Source organism: Dermochelys coriacea, chromosome 4 (assembly GCF_009764565.3).
Source record: "Dermochelys coriacea isolate rDerCor1 chromosome 4, rDerCor1.pri.v4, whole genome shotgun sequence".
In the NCBI taxonomy this organism is placed as follows: Eukaryota; Metazoa; Chordata; order Testudines; family Dermochelyidae; genus Dermochelys; species Dermochelys coriacea.
Window position 1 is genome coordinate 81,263,453 of NC_050071.1, and position 15,600 is coordinate 81,279,052.

The window sequence follows — 15,600 nt, forward strand, 5'->3', positions numbered from 1 at the left end:
CTTTATAAGTGTACTCTCCTTGCCATGATCTAAATCATTGATGAAGGTATTGAACAGATCCGGACCAAGAACTGGTCCCTGCAGGGCCCCACTCGTTATGCCCTTCCAGCATGACTGTGAACCACTAATAACTACTCTCTGGGAATGGTTTTCCAACCAGTTATGCACCCACCTTATAGTAGCTCCTTCTAGGTTGCTTTTGCCTAGTTTGTTTATGAGATGGTCATACGAGACCCAGTATCAAAAGCTTTACTAAAGTCAAGATGTGCTGCTTCCCCCCATTAGCAAGGCTTGTTAATCTATCGGAGAAAGCTATCAGGTTGCTTTGACATAATTTTTTCTTGACAAATCCATGCTAACTGTTACTTTTCACCTTATTATCTTCTAGATGTTTGCAAATTGATTGCTTTATTATTTGCTCCATTCTGGGTACAGAAATTAAGCTGACTGGTCTGTAATTCCCTGGGTTGTCCTTATTTCCCTTTTTATAGGTTGGCACTATATTTGCCTTTTTCCAGTCTACTGGAATGTCTCCCGTCTTCCATGACTTTTCAAAGATAATCACTAATGGCTCAGATATCACCCCAGTCAGCTTCTTGAGTATTCTAGGATGCATTTCATCAGGCCCTGGTGGCTTGAAGATCTCTAACTTGTCTAAGTAATTTTAAACTTGTACAAATGCAGTTCCTTGCACAAAATCTTGAACATGAAAAATTATGGCTGCAATTCTAGCACCTACTTTTGAAAATTGGATCTTAATGTCCAAAGTCAGAGGGAAAAATATAGTTCTCTAATATAAGTTTTCTTGTAAGTAACTGTGCATGCACTGGATGCTCAGTATGACTTCTGATCGTGGAAGTGTTTATGCATTCCTCACTCACAAGATTAACATCTTCAAATGAAGATGGTGGATGATGAAAGAAGCAGAAAATCAATTGAATAAAAATGTATTCTCTACTAGGTGCTGATCTTTGTGAAGATGCCCGTTTCTGTTTAAATTCTGCGAGGCACAGCTGTAATAGTTTGCACAATGCTATGAAATATTCAGTAAAATAGTACTAGATAGGAGAAATGTGTTTATAAATGACACTTGTTTAAAGTAAACATGGCAAGACAAGATGTAATACCTTTTGTCTTTATGTTCTACGGAGAAAACATCTAAAACAAAAAAAAACCCACCAACTTTTAAAAATCACTGATATTCCAAGAATTGTTTGCTCTGTAAATTACCTACTGTATGGCATATGATGTTAATTCTCCAGAGATTCTGTGGGTAAAAGAGAGCCTGGAGATTGTCTGTGTGAACAGAACTGCTGCTGTTAACCATGGAATGCCTAAGAATAGGATGGATCAAGGGACGCTGAGCCAAGCTTGATGCTGTTGTTTTCTGCTTACTTGTCAAAGTGCCACAGCATGGATCTGGATATGTGGTGGAGATGAGCGGGAGTGTGTAAAGTAACAGAGAAAAAAAATTCAGACTATACTGTGATCATTAACAGCAGCAAGAATTCATACATTCCTTCCCCTTCCTCCCCACAATTAAATATTCAGAAGTTAGTATTTTATTTAAATTGCACCCAAAGGCTGTGTCTACACTAGCAGAATTTAGGGAAAAAAGGTCACCAGTGCTACCACCAGTTCAGCTGTATTCATGTTAGTATCTGCAGGCGTCCTACTTTTATAGAAGACTCCAACAGCTTCTGATCTCTTTACTGTTGAATCATTAACCTTGCTGCTGGAGTCTTGTCTGCACTGAGGATTCCAGTGCTATTGCTGAATTGGTGGTGTTACTGGGCATTTTTTCCCAAATTTGTCTGATGGGCACATAGCTATAGAAACTCTCCAGCTTGGAACTGGATATGGGATGGATTGATTTTTTTTCAGTGCATAAACCAAGGCTTACATGATAAACATTTTAATGAAAACTTCCTTTCCCTTTTTCTGTTAAGGTAAGTAGTTATTTTAATAAGGAAGTCGTCTCTCTCATCTCCCATTCTCTAGAAATGAACTGTTCCTAAAATGGACCAGCAAGGATCTTTGTTTTCTTTTCTGTGTCAAGCATTCCCATGCTGTCTTTTTACAGAATTGATCAAAAAATGTCTGGAGGTCAGAGTGGGTATGAACTGAGTGAAGCCAAAGCCATTCTGAGCGAGCTGAAGTCTATCAGAAAGGCCATAAGCTCAGGAGAAAGAGAAAAACAAGATTTAATGCAGGTATTTGTATTGATTGATTGACATCAGCCCCTCAAGATAACAATTTTTTTTTAAATCCTAACCTGATTTAGTGGTGTTAACTACTCTTCACTTGTACAATGTCTTTAATCAGAGGAACTCAAAGAATTTTGCAACCCTACATATGCCTTAGATGAAGAACTTAGATGAAAAAACTGAGGCATTTAAATATTACATGATTTGCCCACGGTCACACAGCCAGTTGCTGGCAGAGTCAGGACGGGAACATAAATATCCTGGCTCTGACCAGAAGTTCCTGTAGTGGTAATAGCTTTAAAAGAGCCAAGCATTAACAATACAAATCATAGCTCCAAGAGAGAGATTGAGAATGCATGTTAAATATTTTTCCTCCTGTACTTAAGAAACCTGGGGGAAATCCTGGCCACATTAAAGTCAATGGAAATCTTGCTATTGATTTCAGTGGAGCCAGGATTTCACCCTGAGTCTAACCTCCATTGTACCCATTCTGGAAAACAGGTTTTGGCATACTAGCTAAATAGTCAGTTAGTTGACCCACTTAACAGCAACAACAAAAGCGTCTTTCTTGTCATTACACAAAGGGTCATAATGTACCCTTCACTTTGAGAAGTCTACTTGTCTTAAGCATTTGATTTATTATCTTTTTATCTTGTGCATTTGTGTCATATATTGATTTGATTTAATGTTATAAAAAGGAACCTTTTGTGAATGTAAGGTCCAAGATTAACTTAGCGTTTTCTGCCTTTTTATTTTGAAATGGTTACACTGTTTGCTTGGATCAGCAATTCTTTATAAAATATTAGGACATGGAAAGGTTGACTTTCCATCTGCATATGGAATACAAAGGGTTGAAAGTTAACAGAGCTCTCTTTCCTTTATTTCATCCTGTCCAGCAAATCACTGAACTTTACTGTGTATTGTGCCATGAAGTTTTGTGGACACGTTTAATTCATGGCACTGCCTGAACAGTAATTTGCAAATATAAGCAACCTAATTTCATAAATTGGGACTGGAATCAGGAGACCGTGGTTCTATTCTTGTTTCTGCCTCTGGCTTGCTGTGTGACCTTGAGAAAATCACCCTGTCCAAGATGTTTTAGAAACTGCTTTCTTAAGGGATCTCCCATGCATTCCCCTCTGCAGCTGGCCAGCTGTGCTGGCTGGTGCAAAGAGGACACGAGTTCAAGGCTCTGATTCTTCTCTTGGTACATTTGCGGTGGCAGGTGGTACTAGGCTCATGCAGTCCTGGCATTCATCTTAATGCAGCCTGAGTGGACATGTAAAAGGAAGAGACACTCAACTGTACACTTCCTCAGGTCTAATCTGGATCTGAATGAGGAAATAAGCTTCACACTATAGTGCTTAAACTATACATTGATATGTAGCAGTGGTGAAATGTTCCTGAAGTGCGAAGATGTAATAGTAAAGCATTCTCTGATTTCAGAGCCTTGCAAAGTTGAGAGAGCGATTTCACGTTAACCAGACCGTTGGGAGATCTGAACCAGATTTGAGGTCCAGCTCTGTAAACTCTCAGTTGTCTCTCTCTAGACAGACTCTGGATGCAGGGTCTCAGACAGACATTTCTGGCGATGTAAGTCCTTTTTATTTTGGCATGGGTAAAGGGAGAATGATGGCAGAATGCTGCTGTTGATGGGATTGGAATCTTTACTCTATTGCTGTGTGTGTAACTAGGTGTAAGGGAAAATTACCTACCCCGGTACCAGGTAAGTTTTTAGTTTCCCCTTAAAAATGTAATCTGAATTTTTATTTCAAATTAAATAAATAATTTGCCATGAATCCTTTGTATAGTAATCTGATTTTATCAAACAATTCCTACATAATATAGATGAACAGTTCTATAACTGGGAAGTATTTCTTATTTATTTTTTATGAGCCGTTTTATCTTAAAACATATTGTGAAAACCAAGTTAAGTAGAGGTTAAGTTTAAAGCTGATCTCTTTCAAAAACAGGATTTCAAAATTACCTAATAATTTAATATTTGTCCAGCTGAAAACCAGTTGGTGAATTAGCCTTTCAGTGATTGTCATTAAAATCTTCTGTATGTCACTAACCTAGACACCTATCATGAGTTTGCATTCAGAAATATTTATCAAACATTGGCATTTTCCTGGACGTTCATGAGCTAAATGTATAAAGAAAAGATTGTATTAGGTTTTCCAGACATAGGCGTTGTCTACACTACTGTGGTAAATCGACCTAAGCTGCGTGAATAACCTAGCTGGAGTCAACGTAGCTTAGGTTGACTTACTGCGGTGTCTGCGCTGTGCTGTGTTGATGGGAGACGCTCTCCCATCGACGTACCTGACTCTTCTCGTTCTGGTGGATTACCGGAGTCAACCGGAGAATGCTCTGTGGTCAATTTAGCGGGTCTTCATTAGACCCACTAAATTGACCCCACTGCATCGATCACCCGGTAAGTGTAGACATGGCCTCAGGGCATAACTTAGGTGTGGCTTTAGCAAATGCTATTCCATTGAAGTTCTACTTTGAATTCCATTGAAGTCAGAACTTTGGATGAAATCAATGTGGTTCAAAGCAGGATTTCAATGGAGTCACAGCAGCTTACACCACATCTGATTGTGGCCCTAATGTCAATTTAGCAGTTGAAAACAAAAATAAACAGAAGAAAAAAAATCACGAAACATTATGAATTTGAGTAGTAGTTTATTAATTAGACCTTGTACTGAAAAACGGTTGGCAGACTATGTTGCTACTACTGGGCATGTTTCCATATTAAGTAAGTAATTTCTGTAATACATACATTTACTTTGTGTTGTGGATGTGTCTTGTACAATAATAAAGTTGATATTTTTTCTCGACAGATTGGAGTGAAAAGTAGATCAAATTTAGCTGAAAAAGTCAGACTAAGTCTTCAATATGAAGAGGCAAAAAGAAGGTAATAGGGTTAGTTGCTTTGTTAAATTAAGTAGATTGTGAATTGGAACATGTTTCAGCATGTAATGCATTCTGTAGCAGTAAAACTAATCTTGTGCTTGCCATGACATCTAGTGGAGGGTATTTTTGGACAAATTGCAGCCAATGCATTCTTTTCAAGGCTGTTTTCCTTCTTCTTACTTCTGTCAGAGACTTGAGTCCTTGTTTATTCTTACTATAAAGTACAAGTTCTAGTTTAATATTACTTCATGTTTCTAAACAAAAATACAGACATACAATGCAGAAATACAATAATTTGACTGCAGTTCACACGATTGAGGAAGTGGAGTAAATTAAGTGTTAATTCCCAATCTCACAAAAAGTACTGGCAAACCCTTATGCCCATGTAGATCCTACTGCAGGATCAGGGCTTCAGTTTACTATGGAACAAGTGGCTCTTTGGTTTTACAGAGTTGCCTCTTCTCAGAGTGCGAGTTCCAGTATCGTCTCTGATTGGCTTAATGATCTCATTTCCGCTGGGAGCTTGGATAAATTAACCAATTGTAACCTTTTGAATGCTCTGCCCTGGGAAAAAGGAAATCAAAATGTCCACAACTGATGAATGTGGGATGTCCTTCAAAGAAAATGCTGCGGTGACTGCTCAGAAAAGTAATGAAATTTTGATTAAAGGCTGCCACGACACCTGTGTAAACAGGTTTTGCATGGCAGAGTTGTCCTAAGTTGTCAATTGCACATGATTCTCCTTGACCACCAGAAAATATTATGTAGCACTGGGAAGAGATTTACTATGCCTATTTATCAGAGGGGTAGCCATGTTAGTCTGGATCTGTAAAAGCGGCAAAGAGTCCTGTGGCACCTTATAGACTAACAGACTTATTTGAGTATAAGCTTTTGTGGGTGAATACCCACTTCATCAGATGCATGTTAAATGCACGTCAGATGCATATTATGTCTAAATGTTTATTTAGACATATGTGCATAGGTCACTTGTAACTAGTGTTCCAATTGTGCTATGTTGATACTATTTCTGGTACTTCTTCACAAAATAGGTGTGTTGAAGTAAGGCTTTTATCAGAAATCAAGTTTATAACCTCACCCAATGAAGAGACTTTGTCTCTATAATGAAAGGAAAACAGAAGCCTAGAGAGGCTTTTCACATTGAAGTTTCAGTTTCTAAAGAACTAAGGAAATTCCCAGACAAAAATGAGATCTAAGATACTATTAAAGTTGTAAGTAGTGTGATACAGCATGGCCAGAGGGCAGCAGGAGAGTGTTAGAAGGGAGCCTTATTCCCTGTAGAGGGAAGAAAGTTTGCTATAAATTAATTAAAGCACCTAAGGCCAATTAAAGCACCTGAAGCCAGTCACATGATAAAACCCCCCTGCTTCAATCAGACAAGAGGAGGAGTTGAAACAGAGTGGATTGGCATTGAAGCAAAGAGCAGTTTGGAGGAGTTGAAACAGAGTGTATTGGTGTTGGAGCAGAGAGCAGTTTGGAGGGAAGCAGAGGAGAGTTTGGAGAAGTGCTGTGGTGGGCTAAAAAGATCAAGACCCTAGGTAAAGGGATACCTGGTTTGTGCAGAGGGAGGGCAGGAAGCCCCACAAACTGAAGGGCAGGAGAGGGAAGTAGCCCAGGGGAAGGAACTGCTAGTTCTAGTGGTTTACTGCTCTCCCTAGGGCCCCTGGGCTGGGACCCAGAGTAGAGGGCGGGCCTGGGTCCCTTCCTCTCCACTCCCCTCCTCTAGGACACTAGTGGGGCAGTTAATACCCCAGTTCAGAGGCAAGAAACGGTGCCCTGAACCCCCGCCCAAGAAGAGAAGCGCGAGACCCATCCTAGTAGTGCCAGCAATTTGCCACAGTAGATATCAATTTAATGAGAACATTATAACTTTGGCAGTCAAGTATGAAAGAGGAAACATTTGAAAGCCTAGAAATTAAAACGTAACTTTTTTAAGAGTAAAATGCTAAAGCAAACAACCTTTATTGTTCCCCATATAAGCACCTAACAGCTAGTCATCTTATTGAGAAACTGTACCTCAATCACATCTCCAATATAGACCATAAAACTTGGTTTTGCCAGTAAATCAGTACTGTTTGCAAAAATGTATAGAGCCAGGGCTATGGCGGTTATCTCAGTATCAAAAGTTGTATGATTTTTTTTTTGGCTCTGGTTCATAATGTAAATAACATCAACTACCATCCAGTACTGTAGATACTAACATACGGGACCTTTCCATAGGGACCGTTAATTTAAACATATGACGTCCTCCATTTCAACGATGTGTTGGTGTCAAGAAACACGGCATCTCGCATCTTCTCTCTCTCCATGTAGACCAAAAACACTGACTGCATCCGTCTACCAAACCCACCGTATAAAGTATATGTTAATAGGAATACATAATACTGCACCATCAGATCTAGCTCTCTCCTCTATTACATATGGGATTTGGGTCAGATTTAAGGTTTTTATGAAACCTTAACTTTGAACTTCCAAGTATTTCTTCTTTATAACTAGAACATTTTAGTAATGTCATTTTAATTGAACGGATATCTGTTTAGAATTTGGGCTGTAGCTTAATGGAGACATGTCTGCAAATAACCCAGTAATTTGCATCCTTTTCAGTTTTAATAGGAAGCAAATGAGACTTCCTGAAAGAGAGAACACATTTAAAGGCTTCCTCTTAAGGGAAGGGACATTCTGGTTTTATCAGTGACTAGAGAATGCTTTTGATAAAATTACTGTATCTTGAAATAATGAACAAAGGTAACCAGTTTGTCCTCAATCTCAATGCATAATCATATCACAGCATCTCCCATGCCAATTACTGTAGCCATAATCATTATTATAAAGGTAGTAAGTATGACCCTTCTTTCTGAAGTGTCAAATGTGTGAGATTCACTTGTCTTGTCTTGTATTAGAAGAGCCAAGCAAGGGAAAAAACACTTTCAAATGGGTTTCCCAATTTGGAAAGTATAAGAAAATATTTTCTTTTTCAAAAGGCTGCTTGCTTTTTATTTTTAATTAAATTATTTAATTCATATTGTTTAGCCAGAAAAATCTCTTAAACAGGTGGAACTTTGGCTTTAAATACACTTGGGCATTTAGGGAAAATAGCAAATCCTGTGGGACAAACTCAGATGTTGCTACAAAAAGTCAGATTTACTGGCCTCAACTACAGCAGATAAACATTTTTAAACGAGTGTACAATGCTTCAAGTTAATTTTGGTGCTCACAAACTGGGCCCGGCTTTGAAATCTTTATATACAGAGGGCAGGTATTGCATGAGCAATGATATCTGTGGTGAAGCTCTTACTAATGTGCCTTGACCCGGTTAAGTGGGGAATGCCTCAGAGGGTGAGTGGGTAATTTAGTTTTCATGTCCATTTAATCCCTTTCCCCTCTGATGAGACTGTTAACAAGGGTGCCAATTATAATAGTGGATAGCTGGCGACATCAGAGAAAGCTCTGAGACGACCAACTCATGCCATAAGACATTAAAAAGCTGTCAGCAGCATCTACTCTCAGACACGACCAAGGTTAGCTAGATTTGAACCAGTGACTTGGAGATGGAAGTCTCTACATCCCATTCTCAATGTGAAACCAACTAGTTGGTTTCCCTACAAGTCTCTCCTCCCTAAAAGAATGTTAAATATAAATAATTGATACATTGAGCAGCTCCAAAATGTTTACATATAAATTAAACAGTTTATTTTTTCAGTCTTCCTAGTTGTTTAGTTACTGACTTCATACTGCAGCTTAAAGTACTGTGTTCAGCTTTGGTTTCATTGTTGTTTTATAAAATATCATGCTTCTGACTTGTGGTTTTTTTTAAGCTGCTGGTATAGAGGTTGGAGTGGGGAGGAAATTTCCAAGATCTCGGTTTGTGATTCAACCAAGTTTGTCCTTCTGATTTCTGAAATAAGTAATGGAGCGGACAGGTTATTGAGAGACCTGTTTTTTGTGATCATTGATGCTAATAATATGCTTATTTAGCATTTTGATTATTAATTTTCCAGTACATCGAGGCAGTTGTTTATGGCTTTTCTGCTTGAAGCTAAAGAATAGCTGATGTTGGGACTTTCCAGACTGCAGAGAGATTGTGAATAACAAATTTACTCTTGTTTGTGAAATATTATATGGGCCAGATCCTCAGATGGTGTAAATTGGCATTGAAGTTGGTATAGTTACACTGATACACCAGCTGAGGATCTGACCCACATCTGTTTAACAATAAGACACTCACTGCTTCTTACCCTGAATTATCTTGCAATGTGCTTCTCTCTCACCCTTCCCTTGCTCTGTCCTTCTCTCAGTCTAGAAGAGGAGAGGTGCTGAATGGCTCTGGGAAATGTTAATGGGTGGGATAAACAGCTTTTGAACTAGATGGCCTGTTGAAATCCACCTCATGTTGGTTGTTACTGAAAGTTCCCATCCAGTAATTATGTGGCCCATGTGATACAAGTTTAACGGTCTTTGAAGCTCCCAGTGGGCTTCTGTATCTATGTAATGAAAAGCCACAATACAAATTTGTGCCCATTCGTTTCAGCAGAGAGGTTGAGGACTGAATAGTTATGGAGAGGGAGCCACTAGAAGTAGTCCTTCCTAGTCGGGGTTGAGTCATGTTAGCAGGATAATATTGGGAAGCTTCGACCGCCCTTAGGCATACTACAGTATATCTGTTCTGTCAATAAGCAGAAGACTTGCAGTCTAGCACCTTTGACAATTCACCCAGACTTTTAAATATGTTATCGCCCTTTTCTTGCTTGCTTGCTTAATGGTACCTTACCTTTCAGAAGGGTGATAAGACTTCCATCATCCTTTGAGACTCATTCATCTATTTGCCGCTAGAATTTGTGCCCAGATATCATGCTCATTATGTCACAAAGTTGTACAAATATGCTATTACTGCAATGCAACCAGCCTCTTGCACTTTAGGGTAACTGGGTACCTTTCTTGGTTCCATGGTCTACCCAGTGCTTCTACAGTGTCAGCAGACTGATGTTTTTAAAACATTCAAGCCGTAAATTGTATTTTTAAGTCAGCTTTTGGACTATAGGAGAAAGAGGTTCACTTTTTAAATACATAAATCTTCACATTTTAGTTTGCCTCCATATATGAATAAAAAAAGTAAATGTATAAGGGACCACATTTTGGGGCATTAAGCCAGTCATTAACTGCCTGGTGTTTGAAAGAAACTTCCCCATATTGGCAAGGAATGGGGTTCATTGTACATTCTGATGCCTCTGGGACAGATATAGGCTACTGGACTAGATGGCCCACTGCTCTGATGCAGTGTGAAAATTCCTATGTTTTCGTGAAGCAACATTAATTGTAAACATAACTTTTTGTGCAATATCTATACCCTGGTATGTACATGTCACCCACCTTTGGTGGTAGTTATAAATATTGTCTCCATTTTGCACTCCCAATTCTTTGGAACTGTTCAGTATGCCAGACCCAAACGCATGTATCTTTTGTTTTAGCATGGCCAACTTAAAGATTGAACTATCTAAATTAGATAGTGAGACCTGGCCTGGAGCACTGGATATTGAGAAGGAAAAACTGATGCTGATCAATGAAAAGGAAGAGCTTTTAAAAGAATTGCAATTTGTCACACCACGCAAACGCACTCAAGATGAGCTAGAGCACCTGGAAGCAGAAAGAAAGAGACTGGAAGAAGAGCTGCTGTCTGTGAAAAGCACTCCTAGTCAAGCACTTGCTGAGAGGTACGTTTTCATCTTTTGCTAATGTTAAGTACTGTTATCTGCAGTTTAACCTTTGTACTCCTTGCAGGTCTGTGCTGTGCCTTGATGGACCATTTTCCTTCAGTAACTGTTCTGTGCAGATCGTAATTACATTTATTATTAATCCACTGGGAGTAACACGGAGGATCCTGTTGTATCAAGATAGAAAACACACACCCTGTATCAGTTGTGCAGTATTGGTTGCTCTGCATTTGTTACCAGCATGAAAATGCCTATGACAGATGTTGGATAACTGAGGAATGTCAACATACCATCAGGAGGGCAATACATCATTCACTGGTTTCAGATAATAGCTGTAAGCTATTTGAACTCTATTTGATTGTTGCAACATCTGAAATCTCTCACTGGGTTTTATTATACAAAAAATGCAAATGTATCACTGTTTTAAGCTCAGAAGAAGAGAACAGTTGCAGCAGAATACGACTTGTGTTAAAAATGGTGGATGTAAATTTTATTGGGGATTTTTTTCTCATGCGTTAGTAAATACACTGTAGTATGTCTGGTAGAAATAAAGAAGTCAATATTCAAACTTTCACTATAGCACTCTGTCAAAGGTCTGATCCTGCTCAGAGTCCCATTAAAGTGAATGGCAATGGGAGCGAGATTGATTTGAGCCCTAAATCATTGAGTAGAGAAGACACTCCCCATTTCTGTGTGCAAATTATGTAAATTGTATGTTAGCAAGGGGTAGATTAAGCAAGGTTTGATTTATACCCTTTCAATCCTTTAAATTGTGATTTGTTTCAGTTATCCACAGAAGCGGGTGAGGGGTGATCTCTGCCCTTATGAAACTATTGAAAAAATTTCTTCTTGACTTTTTGAATAGGAAGATTTGATTTGATGTGTTAAAATGTTAAAACTTTGTCGTCTTTATACAATTCACCCTTCAATGGAGGGAGCAGGCAAAGACTATCCGTGCTGCACTCAGGAAGTCTATTTTGGGAACAGAGTAGCAGCCGTGTTAGTCTGTATTCGCAAAAAAGAAAAGGATTACTTGTGGCACCTTAGAGACTAACACATTTATTTGAGCATAAGCTTTGAAGTGAGCTGTAGCTCACAAAATCTTATGCTCAAATAAGTTTGTTAGTCTCTAAGGTGCCACAAGAACTCCTTTTTTTTTTTTTTTTAGTTTTGGGAAGGGGACTAGGTTTGACGATAGGATGTAGGGAGACTTGTGGGAAGGGACTGGCAGGAAAAATAAGGCAATTTGGAAGGAAGTATAGCAGAGCGAGATTACCTCAGAAGAGAGCCAGCATGTTGGGTGTGTTTAGTAATATATACAGTCTCAAGAATAATTCCTGAATCATATGAGAATTAGAAGTGGATAGAGCCTTAGATGTAGAGATATCATAGAATTTCAGGGTTGGAAGGGACCTCAGGAGATCATCTAGTCCAACCCCCTGCTCAAAGCAGGCACAATCCCCAATTTTTGCCCCAGATCTCTAAATGGCCCCCTCAAGGATTGAACTCACAACCCTGGGTTTAGCAGGCCAATGCTCAAACCACTGAGCTATCCCTCTGTTTGAATGGAACTAAATTTCCAAGGAAGAAATTAACCAGCTGTGTTGGTAATCTCTGATTAAATTACCAGAGATGTGTTGCCCTCTAACATCCATTGATCAAGTAATAAATAGAAAAAAGAAGAATAAAATCACATTTATAACAAATTAAAGAGTGTAAACCAAGGGTTTGATAAGTAGGCTAACAAGTAACAACTGGATCCTGGTTCTTATGCTATGATTTAGCAGTTGATTTATTAGTCTGTGTCTGAATTTGCATGTTTATCACTAAAGATAATTCTGTGTTTATAGGTGTGTGCATATATAAGACCGATTCTTAATTTACATGAGTATAATAAAAAAGTAAGTTACATTTTTTTCCGCTGTCAAGAAGAGATGTGATGATATTTTCCAGGACTCGGTTTACTGTGTGGCTGGCTGGTGACCCATTCTGGACTAATGTTTCCCTCTGTCCTTCCACAAACTGTCCTCTAACTAGAATGGCAGAATGCTGTGTCTCTTCCGCGGCCATCAACAGTTCTGGTATTCTGTCTTCTGACCAGCAGGTGGTACTTGAGATTCATTATAATGTTCAAGCAAGCATGAGTACCCTATCTTCAACCTGTAACGTTTATAACTTAATAACTAAATCCCATACCTCCAAAGTAAATAGGCTCTTTTCACACTAAGCATGATTTGTTGCATCTCTTGCTGACTCAGAGGTACTCTAAATTTTGTAAAAAGATTCAAAGGTGAACCTTTCCTGATTTTTTAAACTCTTTTAATTAATGGTCAAACCTCCGAATGTTACTTCCCAGAGGACAAAAGAATCACCCCTGCAGTGATTGTGGGAGCAGCCAGTTCACAAAACCCATCTTTTCCTCAACAAATGGCAGTGTGGCTGCATTGCAGTCTTCTTTATACTCTTCAGTGAATACGGTAGGTTTCTGTCTGGTTCGCACGGATATAACATTCTGTTTTTCCTAGTTATGGAACTATCAAAAGGGCCCCCTGCTGTTTCTCCTTGATTTCCATTTATGGTAGTGAGTTCCTTTATTTCATTAGCCCTAGGAAAGGTCCCCTGATTAATTGTAGACTGTCTGGTCTTTAAGGGAGTTATCTAGTGAATTGTTTTTCTGTGTCCTTGTCCTTTTATTATTGCTTCCAAAATGGTGGTAAGGTCTTGTGTTTGGCATCTACAACCATGTCCAGATCACGTTGGGAGAAGAAGGTGGGGTAGGGGGCAGAAGAAGTGAAGCTGCTACATTTTGAGGTATTGCCCACTCAATTAGAAAACTTTCTCATGTGAAGGAACTGTCCCTAGTCTAGAAAAATGGCTGTTTAATTTTTTTTTTTTCCACATTTCTGCTCTGTTGTGGAAAAGGACTAAGACAAATTCTCTGTAGTTTTTCAGAAGTTCTGCTGATAATTCCTTTGCATTATTCCTGGTTGCATTCCTTTGAATCACACTAAATATTTTTGTTCTTCGTGGGTTTTTTGTTGTTGTTGTTTTTTTTTTGGTTTTTTTTTTTTTTTACAAAGGGTCAGATCCTTATCTGATGTAAACTGGTGTAGTACCACTTACTTCACTGGAACTATATCAATTTATAGCAGCTGAAGATCAGGCCTAAAATATTTTTCTTAATGCTATTTTAAGTCTCTTCTAAATCTCTTTATTTTATTTATTCATTCGTAGAAATTACAGATTGTGTAATTAACTTCTGAAAATAAGTTGTTTTTTAAAGTGCAACCTATCAGACTGTCTCAAAAACACATGTATAATTAAGGACATAAGAATGGCCATACTGGGTCAGACCAAAGTCCATCTAGCACAGTATTCTGTCTGACAGTGGCCAATTCCAGGTGCCCCAGAGGGAGTGAACCTAACAGGTAATGATCAAGTGATCTCTCTCTCCTGCCATCCATCTCCATCCTCTGACAAACAGAGGCTAGGGACACCATTCCTTACCCATCCTGGTTAATAGCCATTAATGGACTTAACTTCCATGAATTTATCCAGTTCTCTTTTAAACCCTGTTGTAGTTTAGGAGTTGCACAGGTTGACTGTGCGCTGAATGAAGAAGAACTTCCTTTTATTTGTTTTAAACCCGCTGCCCATTAATTTCATTTGGTGGCCCCTAGTTCTTATATTATGGGAACAAGTAAATAACTTTTCCTTATTCACTTTCTCCACACCACTCATGATTTTATATACCTCTATCATATCCCCCCCCTTAGTCTCCTCTTATCCAAGCTGAAAAGTCCTAGCCTCTTTCATCTCTCCTTGTATGGGACCCGTTCCAAACCCCTAATCATTTTAGTTGCCCTTTTCTGAACCTTTCCTAATGCCAGTGTATCTTTTTTTGAGATAAGGGGACCACATCTGTATGCAGTATTCAAGATGTGGGCGTACCATGGATTTATATAAGGGCAATAAGATATTCTCCGTCGTATTCTCTGTCCCTCTTTCAATGATTCCTAATTTCCCGTTTGCTTTTTTGACTGCCGCTGCACACTGCGTGGACGTCTTCAGAGAACTATCCATGATGACTCCAAGATATTTCTCTTGATTATTTAGCTAAATTAGTCCCCATCATATTGTGTGTGTATAGTTGGGGTTATTTTTTCCAATGGGCATTACTTTACATTTATCCACATTACATTTCATTTGCCATTTTGTTGCCCAATCACTTAGTTTTGTGAGATCTTTTTGAAGTTCTTCACAGTCTGCTTTGGTCTTAACTATCTTGAGCAGTTTAGTATCATCTGCAAACTTTGCCACCTCACTGTTTTACCCCTTTCTCCAGATAATTTATGAATAAATTGAATAGGATTGGTCCTAGGACTTACGCTTGGGGAACACCACTAGTTACTCTCTCCATTCTGAAAATTTACTCTTTTTGTTCCCTTTCTTTTAACCAGTTCTCAATCCATAAAAGGATCTTCCCTCTTATCCCATGACAACTTAATTTATCTAAGAGCCTTTGGTGAGGGACCTTGTCAAAGTCTTTCTGGAAATCTAAGTACACTATGTCAACTGGATCCCCCGTGTCCACATGTTTGTTGATTCTCTCAAAGAACTCTAATAGATTAGTAAGCCATGATCTCCCTTTACAGAAACCGGGTTGACTTTTGTACAACAATTTATATTCTTCTATGTGTCTGACAATTTTATTCTTTACTATTGTTTCAACTAATTTCCCCGGTACC

The 15,600-nt window shown here is 38.7% G+C and overlaps 1 protein-coding gene across 1 annotated transcript in view; it reads left to right on the plus strand.

The window, feature by feature from the left end:
* Positions 1-15,600, plus strand: part of WWC2 (WW and C2 domain containing 2) — a 174,171-nt gene that overhangs the window by 106,101 nt on the left and 52,470 nt on the right. The window contains 4 exon segments of the mRNA XM_038400627.2: positions 2,084-2,213; positions 3,654-3,800; positions 5,054-5,127; positions 10,610-10,852. Coding sequence (XP_038256555.1) covers positions 2,084-2,213; positions 3,654-3,800; positions 5,054-5,127; positions 10,610-10,852 — 594 coding nt within the window.